The sequence below is a fragment of the Osmerus eperlanus genome, chromosome 18, assembly GCF_963692335.1.
Source record: "Osmerus eperlanus chromosome 18, fOsmEpe2.1, whole genome shotgun sequence".
Classification (NCBI taxonomy): Eukaryota; Metazoa; Chordata; class Actinopteri; order Osmeriformes; family Osmeridae; genus Osmerus; species Osmerus eperlanus.
Window position 1 is genome coordinate 13,224,067 of NC_085035.1, and position 17,285 is coordinate 13,241,351.

Consider the following 17,285-nt stretch of genomic DNA (forward strand, 5'->3'; position numbering starts at 1 on the left):
GAGTGGTGGCTTGGGCCCAGTGTGTGCTTCTGAGTGAGCGTACACATGGGTGTGTGTATACCTTGTGTCTGGGAATTGCGCGAACCTCCACCTCCTCCTCCCCCACCAATAACCACACAGATTTCCGCAGGTTTGGAGTCACCAGCGTTTCCATTGCTGATTGCTGCGGTTCCTGGCTCCTTCTTCACTGTGATGTGGGCTTTGTTTTTGGCAGTGGTGTTTCTCGTTGCAGTAGGCGAGGAGCAGCCAGAACCTCCAACATCGTTGTCTACATGCTGCTGTCCAACTTTGGGCAACTCTGGCACACTCATTACTCGAGCGTTACTCAAGCTGAAAAATTCAAAGGGGGAGAAATTCAATTTAGTGTTGGCTGTATTTGACTTCGATTAACGTTCTGCATAAGGTTTTATATTGATTATTAGTGTGCTTGCGATCAGCAAAGCTTACTATTGTTATTGATAGTATTCTTATTATTATTCTCGCTTATCTCCCTAAAGTGCCCAATAACTCAAGATTGGTTAATTGGGCACATTGAAACTACAGGCCACGAGTGACTCCCACACCACAAATGGCCCACATTTGCCCATAGGTGACGCTACAGGCCACACCCAAAGTCTACGTGATTTTCCCTCCACCCTATAAGTACAAAATATGTGAAAATTGGTATGGATGCCTTATTTCTCATGGGGAATAAAAACCCTCAAGGACCCATCAAAAAAAATCTTCTCATGAACCATTGGTCAAATTTACTTTAATTATGATACAATATGTGCAGGATACATGTCTTCCTATAGGGTTATAAGAAATAAGGAATAAAAGATAAAATGGCTGAAAGGTGTGCATTTATGTAAATGTACACATGGTCTCAATATTTAGGTGTCCAGAAATCACATTCCATTTTGACCAGTGGTTTTAAAACTGACTCTGTAGTTGCATGCAAAATGTCACCTTATGTGATACATGTGAAATAATTACTGAATTATGAGAGGTGTAAACTTGACCCAAATTTAGGGCTGCACGATTATGGCCAAAATGATAATCACAATTATTTTAATCATTTACATTTGGTCATTTAGTCTTTGAGCAGACACTCTTATCCAGAGCGACTTACAGTAAGTACAGGGACATTCCCCCCCGAGGCAAGTAGGGTGAAGTGAGTTTCCCAAGGACACAATGTTATTTAGCACGGCCGGGAATCAAACCGGCCGATTAATTATCACGATTATTTGTTGGTTTTAGGCAAAACTAATTTTATTGTCACATAGGCTAATTATAACTAGCCTGGTTCTGCCCACCTACGTTCTTCCGTTCAATTTTGATTTTGCTTCTGTACTAGGTCTGGGAATTCGGCACCTAAGTCGTTTTTCTCAAATCAATTTTTTGTAGGGCCAATCAGCGAACAGAGGGAGTGGCTGAGAACGATGACGTTGTGCGCTAGTTTGAGTTGTAGTTCGGTAATGGCGGCGGAGAAAGATGCGAGCGAAGCTAATCGGTCCGTTGTGGCAATGCTGCTGGATATCCAAAAGTTAAAGCCGGAGCAAGAACAATCTTTGCTAAGTTTTGTTGGTGGCAATGATGTTGTGGCCCTCCTCCCCACGGGGTTCGGGAAAAGTTAGATTTTCCAGCTACGGCAACTAGCTCCGTGCACAGTAGTGCAGGAGTTGGCTAAGGCGAACACTAGCGATTGGTTATGGCAGATCCAATAGTTTTAAACTTCAACAGAGTACCCGCCTTCAAGGAAGTTAACGCTTGTCAATGGAGCGATCCCAGACCCTCTGTACAAATGAAATGTACGAGGGTCTGGTTAGGACCAGGCTAAATGATAACTGCTTTTACATACATATTGTGCAACATTCCTGCTAATGTACACAGTGTTTCCTTTAGGATTTTTCGCCCCCCCCCAGCCAAAACGAAGTTCACTACATTTCGGAGGAGGTTAATGTAATAGTCTACTGTCTAATAGCTAATGTAATAATACACATATTTTCATCCTATTTCCCCTAAAGCAATAAGGTTAGGCTACTTAAAAACACCCCTTTCACTAATAAAGTATGTTCTAAATGGCATAAATGCTGCCAATTAATAATTAATATAACTACTTATTGTAAATGGTCACTACCTAGTCTATCGATTAAGGTAGGCCACTCTAAAGCACGTGTACACTGTCTGTTTAATTTGATCTTGACATATAGGCTAAGCATTCTGTAGCAAATAATAACAATAAACCCACTATTAACCTTTTAACCCTCGTGCTGCCTTCGGGTCACATGACCCAAAGGTTCATAATGAACCATCGTTGTGTTTACCCAATTTTACCCAATACAAAAACAAATACAAATAATTTTCTTTTAACCTTTGCAATGTGGGGGGTCTGAGACAGCCCAACGGTTAAAAGAAAATGCTTCACTTTGTTTTTGTATGCGGTAAAGTTGTCGCAAAACGACAGTGGGTCACAATGACTGATGGGTCAGAATGACCCGAAGATAACACAAGGGTTAAGGAGTGAGTTATTTTTCCAAAACGGAAGCTAGCTAGTTTTAGTTAGCTTCCGTTACCTAGCAACCTAGCATAATACTCGTAGCAATGCTACTACCTGCTAGTGTTACTTGTTAGCCTCCTAATTGTACATTTTGAAGCCATACTATAGCATTTGTCATATAGTTTTTGTCTATCGGAAAATAGTCGGTTGGAATGTTCAGAATCACATATGTGTGACGGTACTCCTTAACGGGTTAACTACATTATCTTAATGAAGTGTAACTACTTCAGCATAATAATGCACCTAAAATACAAACGTGAGCAAGGGCGTTCAGCAATCGCTATCGAATCAACATCCCCGTGCAATTTAGCAGGTGAAGAATACAAACAACGAAAATCACCAGTTAACTTAATTTAAATTTGCAAGAACTATAGACTAATACAATAACAGGCTTAATTGAACTAACAACATAAGTTATACGCTATTCTCCGACATGCACTCTAACAATCACTGCTTATAGACGGCCTTTTGTACAGCCCTATTTCTGATACCGTAGCGGCAGAAATGTTGCTGTGGCAGGCCACCACGCCAAAATCGACATATAGGAAACACTGGTACAAATATGTGCATCAAAATAAAATAGGTCCTCTTATTCACCAAAATTCAGTGCATCTCCTTAAAGAAAATGTAGTAAAACTTCAACAGGGCACTATTTTCCATTTTCTATTGTGTAAATATATTTTAGGAAGCAAAAAAAAACAAAACACTTTGATTCGGAGCGTTCTATGAACAGAATGACATTTAAATATTGCTCGATCACGCAAATTTGATCTTGGGAAGCCGTGAGAGGGTCCGTGGGAGGGTCCGTGAGTGATTAATCAACTGCATGGGTAACGTCATCTACACTCGTTTCTAACTTTTGTGGCGCCACACATCGTCCGCGAAAGTCAACCAAGGCGGTAAAAATGTGACTGTGAACTAGGGCTGGGCGATATGACGATATATCTTGCTTGACAATAGAAAAACGTCTATTGTTTCATTTCATGCTTATATCACAGTTATCGTTTAATATTGTCAAATCCAATTAGTTACGGCATTACTTACAAACATACAAGGCGCAGTGAAAGGGAGTGATTGATGGCTAATATTAACCTATATAAAATATGCATTAAAGCCACAAGAACCTTGGTTTGAAATAGTGAAAATATATATATATAATATAAACGTTTTGCATCTCATTAATCATCCACAAAAATCGGAGTGAAAATAAACATTCAAAACAATTAGAAAACCTAGTTCAAAACCAGCAAATTTTTCTGTTTAGACCATTTCTCAATACTGTGTAGGTGTGGCTGATTCTGTTTTGATTGACATCTCGACAGTTCCGCCTATGTCACAATATCTCTCATAGCAACAGTCATGCACAGCAATGGCGTAAACAAATCAGCTTAGTCCAACCCTATAATATTAGGTAGTGTTTGACTTGCGGTGCCGACAGTGCCGACAGCCGGCTGACTTGAAGCAGTGATTGCCGGTTAGACTTTTTGTCCAACTTGAGATGGCGCAGAGGCTAGGTCAATGTGACGCCTGCCATCAAATAACCGTGAGATTGATTTGAGAACTGCCGGCTGGACAGCCAAGCACATTTTCTCGAGAGCACAGAGTCTGATGATGACACAGCGATTGGCCAGACTCACACACGACAACCATCACGTGTTGCGTGTTTATTCTGACACCTTAAGATTCGCTAATGCTCAAATCCGGAACAAACAGTACAATTCAATTAAATATTTGCCTTTATTGACAGATTTGAATACTATTGTTTAAGAAAGTGTTTTAGTCCGCTTCTTCACTAAACGAAAGACTAAGTTTAGTTGAGTTCTGGTTGTATTAGCGCATGTATGAGCGCATTGTGTCTTGCTGAGTGTACTTCATGACTGTCATCTTAACTGTAAGTAGCCAGACTTTGTTTCATTTATCGTGTTTAGCTAATTTAGTCTCACGGGTAGAGCTTAAGGGGATAACAGCTAAATAGGTAAATAGTAGCTAGCTAGTGAGTTTCGGGGTACTTGCCGTAGCAAGACTCGGCTTTGTTGGCTTAATTAGGGTCGTTGTCAGCTGTGCCTTAGCATATTTAAGGCAGCTAGTACTGCAGTGGCTCGGCGCACGAAGACTCGGTTGATCAAAGACAGGAAGTCCCCCTGCGGGAGTCCACCGAGGATGGCCAACGAGGCCGGATCACCTCTTCTGATAAGTATCACCTTATTTGTATTCTAATCCACCAAGAACATATTCATAGCTAGCATGTGTTTCTTCAGCATTCCCGTTCATTACACCACTCGCAGCCGTAGATATATCACAAAGTATATACGGTCCACTTCTAATCTTAGCTACCTATCCAGATCTTCTCCACCTGCCCTCTTTCTTTCTATAGTGCTCTGGAACTGCCAGTCTGCTGTGAACAAAGCATACTTCATCCCGGCGTTTGCATCCCATGCTTCTCTTCATGCCCTTGCACTGACAGAGACATGGATTCGCCCAGAAAACACAGAAACTCCAGCTGCTCTCTCCGTCAACCACTCGTTCTCTCACTCACCCCGCTCAAACGGGCAAGGTGGTGGGACAGGTTTACTCTTCTTTCCCCGCATATTAAATACACATCCAACCCACTCTCTGTCACTGCCAAATAATTTAAACACCATTATGTGATGCTAACTGATCCTATCAAAGCATTCTTAGTTGTCCTCTATCGCCCACCAGGGGCCTCATGTATAAAAGATTGTGCAGCTTTCATTCCAGAAGATGGCGCACGGCCAAAACTTGAAAAGTATCTACTCACAGAAATATTCACATGCATTACGCCAGGTCCTGCGCACCTTTCCATTATAAATCACAGTCAACGTGAGAATGACTGCACGTGAACGAGCCACGAGGAGTGAACGAGGAGGCAAGGCCCCGCCTTGCCTCCTCGTTAAATGAATATGCAGATGGCCTATAAATGCGCTCCTGAGTTCATTTCTTTGTCTGAATTAAAATGTCTAAACACGCAAAAAAGAACAATTTCACAGACTGTGAGATCGAGGTTTAACAACAGAGGTGGACGCGAGAAAATGTGTCCCGTTTGTCGGTCTGTCATCAGTTATTAGCAACAAAAGAAAGTCGGCGGAGTAAACTGTCAGGCGCATGGGCCCTTTCTTTTTTTTTTTACCTGTAGCACTTTGAGATTTAGCTAAATATAAAGTGCATTACAAATACAATTATTATTATTATTAAAGGGCCGTAAATGCTGTGGGGTCGGAGAACCGGACCAAAGCTGAAATTAAGAAGAAATGGTCCGATGTAAAACTCGAAATTAAGAAACGAGTAGTGGCGCATGATGCAACACAATGACTCTTATTGAGGGACTTGTTGCTCTTGTTGGTTGGTTGTAACTGATTTAACTTCTTGTACTCGCTGTGAATTATATTATTGTTGCTTGTTTTTTCTACAGGTACAGTCTTGCACTTTTTGAGGTTCATGTTGTTTAATTGTAACTTGTTTAACTACATGCTCTTATGGTTCTTCCCATTGGCACTTACTTGCTTTTCACAATGTGTGCTTCATGTTTTGGCTACCCGCAATGTTTTGGGGTTATCCCGTTGTTATTATCAGTGACCTATGCACGTTTTTGAAAAGCTCTCTCTTGGAAGTCACTTTGGATAAAAGCGTCTGCTAAATAAATAAATGTAAATGCATAGTCTCCACACTGTGCCGACCACACAAATTGTTTTGTGAAATAAATTATAATGGTTCGGAAATTAAATTAGTTTGGGCTTGTGACTTCATGACCAAGGACAAAATGTGGGTCCTGAGGTTAGACCAGTTGAGAACCACTGATGTATGACATATTGTTTCACAAAAGTAGGGCTGTCCCCACTCAGTCGACTAGTCGATTGTTTGGTCGATATGCTCTTGGTCGACTAAGATTTTTTTTAGTCGAGCTGCCGGTGTTACCGTTTTCCCTTTCGTTAACCTGCATTTAGTTTTTTGCACACGGCACCTGAGCACAATTGTAGCTGTTACCCTAAACTCTACCATACTTTGCAGGGTTTTTCCTGGGTCAAAATGGGTCTTCGGTGCTCCAAAAAATATATATATATATGTATATACACTACCGTTCAAAAGTTTGGGGTCACTTAAAAATGTCCTTATTTTTCAAAGAAAAGCACTGTTTTTTTCAATGAAGATAACGTTAAATTAATCAGAAATACACTATACATTGTTAATGTGGTAAATGACTATTCTAGGTGGAAACGTCTGGTTTTAAATGAAATATCTACATAGGTGTATAGAGGCCCATTTCCAGCAACTATTACTGTATGTGTTCGAATGGTACATTGTGTTTGCTAATTGCCTTAGAAGACTAATGGATGATTAGAAGGATTAGAATTAGAATGCCAAAGGTCTGCAATGTTGTAATTACTGCAAATGGAGCATTATTTGACGAAAGCAAAGTTTGAAGAACAAAATTTATATTTCAAATAAAAATAATTATTTCAAATAATAATAATTAACCTTGTAAATGTCTTGACTATATTTTCTATTCATTTTGAAAGTTATTTGATAAATAAAAGTGTGAGCTTTCATGGAAAACACGAAATTGTCTGGGTGACCCCAAACTTTTGAACGGTAGTGTATATATTCTTTTTTTTCTTCTTTTTTCTAATCAATGTATTTCTAATCAACAGGGGTAGATAAATCTGTTGGAAGAATATGGATAGTTCTGTGACTTCTAACACTAGTTTCAGGTTTGTAACCATGCATTTTACCATGCCATTGTCTGTTTGTGATGATGACCGGTATGTCCAATGAAATAGCATGGTGGCTGTCCTAGCGTAGCTTTTCTTTGGGAAAGTTTATGTCACTGAGCTGTTCCATCACAAGGGAATTCATCCGGGGGGTGCAGATCTGTGCAGGGCCCATGTCCTTGCAGGAGAATGTTCTGTTCTGTTCCATGGGAGGTTGTTTGGGATGCGTCAGTCAGCTTAGACACAACAGGGATAGGGAGAGAAACTTGATTTGTGGTCAGGAGCACGTGATTGATGTTTGCTGTTAGTAGTCGAGATCCTCTACGGTTTGGGTGGAGTCCGTCAGCTTGAAAACGGTCTGCACAGTTCCAGAACACATTGAAGTTATCGATAAATCTCAGTTTGTGTGTCAGACAGACAGATGCCAACCATGTGTTGAAAGATAGTAGTCGACTGAAGGCTTCTTTTCCTCTGCGAAAGCATGCAATCGGTCCACTGATGAATACATCTTGATATATGTTGAGTGTGTTCTGTAGCTGGGTGAAATGTTTTTTAAGTATCTCAGTGCCAGTTTTCTTGTGTAGGATATCAAACGAGCCAGTGTGGATGATAATCTTAGGGTTGTTTGGTTTATTGTTGAGGATTGTTTGTACCTCTGAGGACAGTTCCTCGACAGATGTGTTGCTAAGACAAATATTTTCTGTCTTTGCCAGTTTAACATGTGCTGTCATGGCATCTCCAATCAAGATAGTGGCCATATGTGGTGTTGTTTTTGCATTTCTAACGTGTGCCTTATCAGTAGCTGCGGAGCCCGTTCTTATCTTATTTGGGTTAGCAATGATAGGACCTTGTGCTAGACCAAGGTTAGCCACTGCGTTAGTGCTAGCAGTAGATTCTATAGTGCTAGCAGTGTTAGCTCCTCTAAGTGTTGATGGGCTGTGGGTAGTCTTAGCATACCTTGGATCTTGATAATCCTGTGATATTGTTGTCTGATTAGGCTTGATAGGGGGTTGAACAGCGCCCCGAGTGGTCCGAGAGGGGCTTGGAGTGAAATGGGGGACTCCCGGTCGCAGCAGACGATGATGTGTTGGATTTGCATGTGTGTAGTAGCTACCATCATGGTGTGTCGGCGATCTGGGCCCTTCATGTTTGTTAGCTGCGTGGCTAGCACTCCTGTGCCTCTTCGCCTTGGATTCCACACACAAGGGAGAGAAAGTTCCCAGTGGTTCGAAACTGTTTCTGAGTGTGACAGGAGGAGAGGTGATGCGGGAAGAGTTTCTGCCTCGCTTTTTTTGCTGTTTATCCTTGGTGACAGTCCTATCTCCGATGAAGGTAGAAGCGGCGCTAGGCCTCTTTGGTTTAGCGCCGAGAGCAGGCCATGACTCATCCGGTCCAACGGCCGGTGGAGAGAAAGCTGGTTCCAAGGGTGGCTCATTGGCAGGTAGCTTAGCCTCCGGGCTAGGTAGCATGGAATCTATAAAGTCTTCGGTCTCTCTGATATCTAAGAGGGTTCTGACTCTTAGCTCCAGTTCGACTATCCTCCGAGTAAGTTGTTTGCAGTCATTACAAGCCATAGTTTTACAGGGAACAAGCTTTAGCTTGCTTGCCTGTGGTCAGTCTTGGAGGGCAGCCCAAAATACTTCCGTTCTCCTTGGGCTTCAGTCCTCTCAGGTTGTTCCTTTTTGTGGTTGTAGTCGATCCACTTTGCCCCTGTCCGAAGTATTTGATTTTGAGTAATATCTTCAAAAACTATCCAAATGATTGAAACTTTCAGAGCATTTCTCTGTGAATAACTAGACAATATGATAGAACCCAAGCAGGGAAGCAAGCAGGGAAGGTCAGGGGGAGGAGAGGGAAAGAAAATGCGACTGCCTTCGCTGAGAGCGTGAGAGAAATAGTAGTGTGATGTCCTTTCCTGACGTTTCTGACAGTGGATAGTTAGTGTAGTGAGGTCTGCAAGACCACACGGAGCCAACATCTTGCCACACCTGAAGAGTGATTCAATCACATCAGACAAACCTAATCAGCCCTTGTGACACCCTCAGTATGCTGATTACCCGCCAAACGCCGATGCAAAGGAACCATAGAATTGGGGGAGGACCTCCCCAATCTACCTAATCAGCCCTCCTGCTAGCTTGCAAGCTTCAAAGGGCCCGATTTAGACAACACGTCTCCAGCGACCATTTGCTATCCGTTTCGGCGGCGATTTGAACAAAGAACATACCTTGATCAGAACTTTTGAGGAAAGTTCTTGAGACTTCACCTTTACCACAAGAGTACAAGGTGGAGAATTATGAGAGGGATATTTGTGTTATGTTTGTTACTTTGTTTTAATGTTGTGTTCACTGAAATCTTGATTCTAGTAACAACTCCTTCTCCCTGAAAGATAACCACGTCATTCTTGGTATCTACACAAAGCTATCATAATAAAACAATCATTCAACTATATTTTGTAACTGTACCAAGATGTCCAGAACAATATTTGAACCATCGAATGAACCAGCCAGAGATCAGATCACACCTTTGGTAGGTGTGAAGGAAGGAGGGGGGAGTTGAGAACCCAGCTTCCCCCAATCCACATCTGACGCCAGACGGGTCCTCTCTCGAACTGTATAAAGCCTTAAGATGACCATCAATCTCTGACTCCAGCGAAACCGACCATGGCATGAACGCCATCAGGATTGGCGTTCCAAAGGACGTCGCCAAGCTTCTCCTGAGATTCAACTTCATAGTGAACGCGTCACTATCTGGACGTTTCAACAGAAGAACCAAAAACGCAATTCCAAATGCGACTTCACTGAGATCCCGCAGACTCAGTCACATGACCCAGCGCAGCCGCGCTGTGACTTCAGATTCTTCAAATGGACCTTTGCCGCAAACCGCCCTCAACATCATTGATCAACCCCTGATCAAACGTAACTATGGCTAACGCTCTTTCCTCCTCGACATGGCATTGGCGTGAGCTCTGTTTATGATTTGTAAGGATGTAATCATTGACTGTACAATTTCTGTCTTTCTTTAAGTTAGACAATTTCATTCTGTTCATTGAAACCAATCTCTCATATCAAACCCATAATACAACTTGTTCATAAGATCTGTTTACCTTACTTGAATAAATTCATTGTAAAGATATTTTGACGTGCGTGTTCACTGATGTTACGATTGGCTCTACACTTAGAAAGAATTCATTCCTAAAGATAAGACTGATTATTACATATTAAACATAGGATTCCCTAATGTCCTAAACCAATATTAGGGTTGTGCCCCGAGACTTTATGATAAATTAAGTATTTCTATCTTTAAACGAGCAAACCCCGCTACATTAGTTAGCTACTATTAGCTTAACTTTTCATCACAAAAACATAAATTATAGCCAAACGGTAAAACGGAACGTTTGCGCGGACACAAGCAGCGCAATCGTGACCAAGACGAAAATGTTGACACCGACATTGTCTATGTAGTGCAAAGATTTTAGGATGAGTTAGGGTGGTAAAATAATTAAAAATAATAATACAAATATATATAAGAGAATATAGGTTTGTGCCTTGCCATGGCAGTCACACCCAATAACCTCACTGTTTATTTGGATTCTTATTAAAATCGACCATAAGATATCAACGTCAGCCGTAGCATGTACTTAACTTAACTTTCTTTGCCGAGCTAGAACAACGAAGGAGCCAGATATTCAAGTTTACAGTTTATGAGGGAAGCTAGTTCAGGCAGGGCAATCGGGCAGCGCACGTCATCCGCTCACTACCACACGTGTTAGCCAGCACAAGCCATTGGGCCACGTCTGATAAGACGGCCTCTAAAGGCCGCGCGGATACGCATACACTCACCCCGGTTGTTGTATGGTATCAATAATGCTCAAATCTAATACGTGATTGTCTTGACTGAACTTTAATCCGACACAATACTTAAGCAGTCATACTAAAAACAACAACGTATATGTGGTGAGTCTGAGTCGTATGTGGAACATATGTTCCATCTAGAATAGGCTTATATTACTAAAAACCAAGTGAACGGAATACTAGTATACAGTGATAGAATTGATTTTGATTGAGTTCGCATCATGTATTTGATTCTTAATCTTTTACCCCATTCTACACGTTTTCTGACTACTGCAATGCCTTAGCTCACACGCTCGTGACCAGATATTGCAAAGTATGACGTATGGAGCTAGTTGCAAGCATGCAAGAGTTTCGGAGCTAGGAACAAGGCGAGACACTGTTTTGCGCAAGACCAGACGAGTCGGCCTGGAAAGATGGCGCAGTCCATTTCGTGCTCTCGCTTGCCTCACAGCGCACTTTTCATAGAAATGAATGGGGACGCCATCTTGAAAGGGCAGGCTTGCTGTGTCTACTGTATACAAGTCTATGCATTTATCGAGAATGCATCTGATATCCCACAAGTCATACTCATAGCGAGATGCCAGGAGAGCTGGAGAAACTTCACAACTGTGTTTTTACTTTTCTTATTTCAGGTAAACGGTACCTGTAAGTCAGCATCTGAATAAAACTGACGAGAAATGGGCAGTGTAGTAGCTAAATATTTGCTTATGTTATTCAAGAAACGGCTCATTTGTAAATTTACTCTACGGTAACCCAGCCCCCCCGCCACCAACGTAAACAGTATTTAGTTCTAGTCTAGATAAGCAATGTTTCGGTGCTACGTTTTTCTGGTTCAGAGCCAGTTCTTTGGCTGTCAAAATGCAAAGAACTGGTTTGAGATTAGACACCTGCTCCAAACCAGCACTGAAACTGTCCTGGTGGAAAATTATTTTGAATTATGCAACAACCCAAAATAATGTAATAATGAACCAGTATATGACTCATTCTAAGAGCTCGCCAAGGCAATCAATTCACAGTATGCTGGTCAACTATAGGGTGGCAAAATACAGAGATTTTTTTTTGTTGGAACCTTTAAATGGGAATTAATGGGAACATATGGGAATTTATCGAAATAAACTGGAAATTTGCAGAATTGCAGGTTAGCATATAACATGGAACGTAAATGTAGTTGGGGGGGGGGGGAAAAACATCTAGCAATTTTGGTTAAAACCAAGTTTTAATTTTATGCTAATCTTGATGAATTTCTACCCTACGCGTTCAACAATCACATGCACACAGCACATTACTCACTGCAAGGCAATTGAGGCCACACCCCCTGAATGCACTGTGCATTCCTCCACCACAGACAATTTCTAGAATCCTGCACACTACAGCAGAACTATTGAAGCCATACTACTGCATTTGAGCCCAACTTCCAGCTCCATATTAACAAAAAGGTCCACGGTGGATTGCTGGTAACAGACATTTTAGGATTGTTTGTGATTTGGTCTTAGTGACTTAGGACTCTTGACTACCCCTACCTTTTCACAGATTTAGTTGCTGGTTTTAGTGCTAAAACGCTTTGTGAAATACTCTTAGAGCAAAATTTAGGAGTTTTTTTAAATTTGGAGGGTTAGGGTTGTTAAGTTAGGACATTTTTGGTTTTGTGAATATGGCCCCAGTAGGAGAATATTTTACAGCATATCAGAAGGTTGCAAGTCCAAATTCCCCATGCTGTATGTCGCTTTGCATAAAAGCGTCTTGCTAAATGAATACATTCTTACATTAGTGCTTAATACTCTGGTATGAAACAAATATGACTGGTGATAAAGGAATGTTTCTTAATAACAGGCAGAAGAGGAAGATCGTCTTAAATTTTTTTGGGGGGATTGTACGACAATGTAGAGATGGCTTTCATGCAAACACTATGTTGTAGTTATAGCTTACTAAAATTGTACAAAAACTAGAGCATAGTGCCCGTGATAAAATTGGTGGCACACACAGATATATGGAATTATACATAGATAGTGCAGTGTCTGTGATGCAGCTAGTGATTACAGTTCTTCTCAGGGGTTTTGGTACCTATAATTCTCAGATCACAATAGAAATTCTCTGTCATCTCTGAAGTACTTGTTCAACCTCCACATCTATTCTAGTCAAATTGCCAATGCTATGATAGCCTACATTCCTGCATATGATTATGTATCCTTCCATTGTCTGCTGTTTCCTACATTATAAATTGCTTATGTTATGTTGATCAAAATGTACTATATTGGTTAAATTGTCTTACCACCACAAACATTTAAACATTTAGTTCATAACAGAAGTCATTACTTGAGCCAGTTGCCACAATAGTTGAGCCAGTTGTCACAATTGTAGGCCCAATTCACCATACAGCGCTTGTACATCTGCAATGTGCTGGCAGTTTTGACATCAGTAAACACATTTATTTATGTAGCCTAACACAATTCACTGATCTATAGCCTACTGAAAGTATATCCACTTTATATTGTCATTCTGTTAGTTAGCCAGCCCCTTTGAAAACAGCTGAATATCAGTTGTAAAAGCGAATTTGCTTCTAAATAACGAAAGAGAATTTCAAATTGTTCCTTACTACACTTAGTTTCATTGTAAATGCCTTTGTTCATCTCATTACCGTATTTTACGGTAAATAAGCCGCATCGTGTACAAGCCGCACCCCCCCGGAATGAGCACTTTTTGTTTGTAAATCAGAGTATAAACCGCACTGGAGTACAAGCCAGACTTTATAAGCAAACAATGTTACCGTTGCGTGGCCCAATGACGACAAATGATCATTTGCACGTTCATTCTCTGGCTGTGGACAGCTTGGATAGCGATCTAACTAGACAACATTCCCAATCAGGGTGAACACTCAAATTATCTAAACTATAGACCATAGCATTACACATATCAAAACAGAACGACCACAACAATAGAACTCCAAACAATGCTTATTTAACTAAGCTAATGCCCTTAACTTAGTAGCTTTTCAGCTTGCCGCAGGGCATTCTGGGTACCAAGAGCAATGAACGAGAATAGGCGATCTTACAGCATTGTGTAACACACTTCGGTTGTGGATAGTATGTCCAGAAATAAATCCAAATCACTCATTTAGTGTCAGAATCCATTGTTATGTCTACAAAATTATTGAGATATATTATAAACTTAGGTAGCTTGCAAATCCTGAGGATAGCCTATTGTAGCAGACCTTTCTATGTGACAACGGACAAGGGTGTTTGGTCCCTCGGGAGTTGCCGTAGGCTTGATGCTGAAAGCATTACGTGAAATCAGTGAGGGCTGTTCGAATGGCGATGTCAAGAAGAGCAGTGGTAAAATACAAGTTATGAAAAGAGACCGCGTCCGTGTCTTATTGTCCACACTATCATATACAATTATATCTCAAACGAACTTACAAAGAGCTTGGTTAGACTACCAAAGTTGAATTAGTAATGTTGTTAGCGATGCTAGCGTTATTTTGCTAGCTAGCCTAGCCTATAACATTTCACTGGGTTTGCAGCTGTTTTATTAACTGAAATGATTATGAAATGTTATGTTCTACTAGCCATTTGCTTACTTTAGCAAGTCACTGTATTTCCAAGCCCTGATAGTGTAACTGAGAAAACAGTAAATAATTACTCTTTCAAGTAATAAGCCCCCGTTCAAGTGTTGAGCATAAAATTAGCTGCACGGTCAGTGAGATCTTGAGAAGCCACTTTTTTGTTCTAAAACCGGACTATAAGCCGCTTCAAAATATAAGCCGCACAAGCACAAGAAAACTGTAAAATCGGAGTACAAGCCGCGGCTTATTTTCCGTAAAATACGGTAGTTCAATCGCAGTATACTACTTAGGCAGTTTTGACATCAGTAAACACATTCATTTATGTAACCAAATTCACTGTTCTATACTGAAATTATATACACTTTATATTGACGTTCTGTTAGCTAGCCAGGCCCTTTGAAAGCAGCTGAAATCGGTTGTAGAAGCGAAATTAGCGAATTTTCTTCTAAATAGTGAAACACAATTTCACTATTTTTTTTACTACAATTAGTTTAATTTGATTGCAAATACCTTTGTCTATGTAGTCCAAATATTGAGGGATCCTTAGGGGTGGGAAAATAATAATAATAAATATATGAGAGAGAACAATGGTTGTGCTCGCCGAAGGCTTGAGCCTAATTTTTATCCGATTCATTCAGATTAATCGATTATTAAAATAATCGTTGGTGCAGCCCTACTTCCAACAAGAGACTCCAAAAGAAAATATAGCTGCAAACAGCAATTTGGGTTCCTCCAAAACATTGTAAACAGTGGTACAATTGACATGGACAATGTTACAAAGTTTCAAAGACACAAAGACAGTTGTTTGTCTATCGAAGCATGTAGCAAGTACTTACGCAAAAGTATAAATTTCGTTTTAAATGTAAAAATCGATAGCCAAACAACTATCCTGGTCCATGTAACTCTGTCATTATTATGAAATTGATTGTTTCGGTTGGAAGAAAAGAAGAAAAATGAGTGTTAACAATTCAGAGAGTCATGTAATTGCACCAATTACTCTTTATTTTAATCAGGGACATTACAATGAAATAATCTTAGACATGATGTTTAGTGTTGTGCATGAACGTGTTCAAAAGAGTGTTCATTGAAAACGTACATTTTTATGAGAACGATGAACTGAACGAAACTTAATGACAAATAATGAATTTGAACGGTGAACACGTTCATATTATCTGAGGTCTAGCTAAAACGTTACGGAATGTTTTCCTCCTGAGGAGAGACGCTGTCTAAATCGAATGCTTGCAACATGTCGTTGCTCAGTGCCCGTAAAATTTTCGCTATGTAGCCTTACCGAAACCAACTAATTCGACTTCGCACAACGTTACCCATGATTCATCGCACACACATGTAGACCAAAAAAGCTACATATTTATAGTTTTCACGTGACGTCACCTTCCAAGGGGCACGCTCCCTTGGAGGGCAAAAAATACTTTTCGCTGCCCGCCACCCATTATAAAGTTATACATTTTCTTTGAGTCTGTTGCTTTTGTGTTGCCAAAATGTCGGATAGTTGTTGCTCTATCGGATTCAGTATTCGAAGAGGAGACAAGCCGGGGCTGTGTTTCTTTAGAATTTTGTCCGATAAACAAAACCCAGAGAGGAGGAGATTGTGGATTTGTGCCAATAAACCTGACATTACCTCTGTCTCCGGGTAGGGCAAACAATGCCAGACGTTCATATATACACATATTTGCAGCTAATCAAGCTCAAGTAAAGTTGAACACAAGAATATACAGGTATATTAATTATGGTATTTTCTTTATGTAATCGGTTTGACATTGTTTGTTGTGTATCGAGGAAACCAAGTGAAATGGTCGTAGTGAGTTAAAGTTAGCTAGTTAGCTAAATAGTTTGGTTGTTAGGTTGTTACTTTCCATTTGAATAGTTAGCAGTTGTTTAAGAGAGGGGTTAACTAGTTTACAGTAATGATATTTACATTTATTCATTTAGCAGATGCTTTTATCCAAAGCGACTTCCAAGAGAGAGCTTTACAAAGTGCATAGGTCACTGACAAGATAGCCCCAAAAACTAGGGACGGGAATCGGCAGGATACGATACTATCACGATACTTTGTGATAGTATCGATTCGATATGTATCGTGATTCTGTGGGTATTGCGATTCTGTAAGTATTGTGATTCGATATTACGATTTATTTTGGTTATTTTTTTAACACTGGACCATGGAAAACAGTTGAATCATACCTTCAAATAAAACACAGTCAAATTCACTTAGAGCTTAAAGTTTTAATTCCTAAATATAAACATTAACTTAATGACTGCCGGGCAGCCAATAGAAAACATTAATAAAAATGTGCCCTATTATTTTATAGCCCTAGTAAACTGCACACAAACTTAGGCTACTTTTAAACAATAAATAAAAGGTAAATTAAATATAACAAATAAAAGTTTACTGAAAATATAAACAACCAAAAAAAACTAGGCTATGCAAAGCTAGTGCTTTGGTATGTTCAGATTCTTGTGCAAAAACAAGAGCTGGTCAACATGCTCTGGGGTGAGGTTGCTCCTCTGGGCAGTAAAGAGTGTGATGGGCTGTTACTGTTACATATGACTCAGTGGCCCTCGACGTCCACGCATCGCACGTCAGAGCA

The 17,285-nt window shown here is 40.4% G+C and overlaps 1 protein-coding gene across 6 annotated transcripts in view; it reads right to left on the minus strand.

Moving 5' to 3' along the window:
- The window catches only part of znf618 (zinc finger protein 618), an 87,394-nt gene that overhangs the window by 58,421 nt on the left and 11,688 nt on the right, over positions 1 to 17,285 (minus strand). For all 6 annotated transcript variants that reach the window (XM_062484666.1, XM_062484667.1, XM_062484664.1 and 3 more), the window contains exon 2: positions 62 to 330. In XM_062484666.1, the coding sequence (XP_062340650.1) occupies positions 62 to 311 (250 nt within the window). In that variant the 5' untranslated portion in view covers positions 312 to 330. The remainder of the gene's footprint in view (positions 1 to 61; positions 331 to 17,285) is intronic.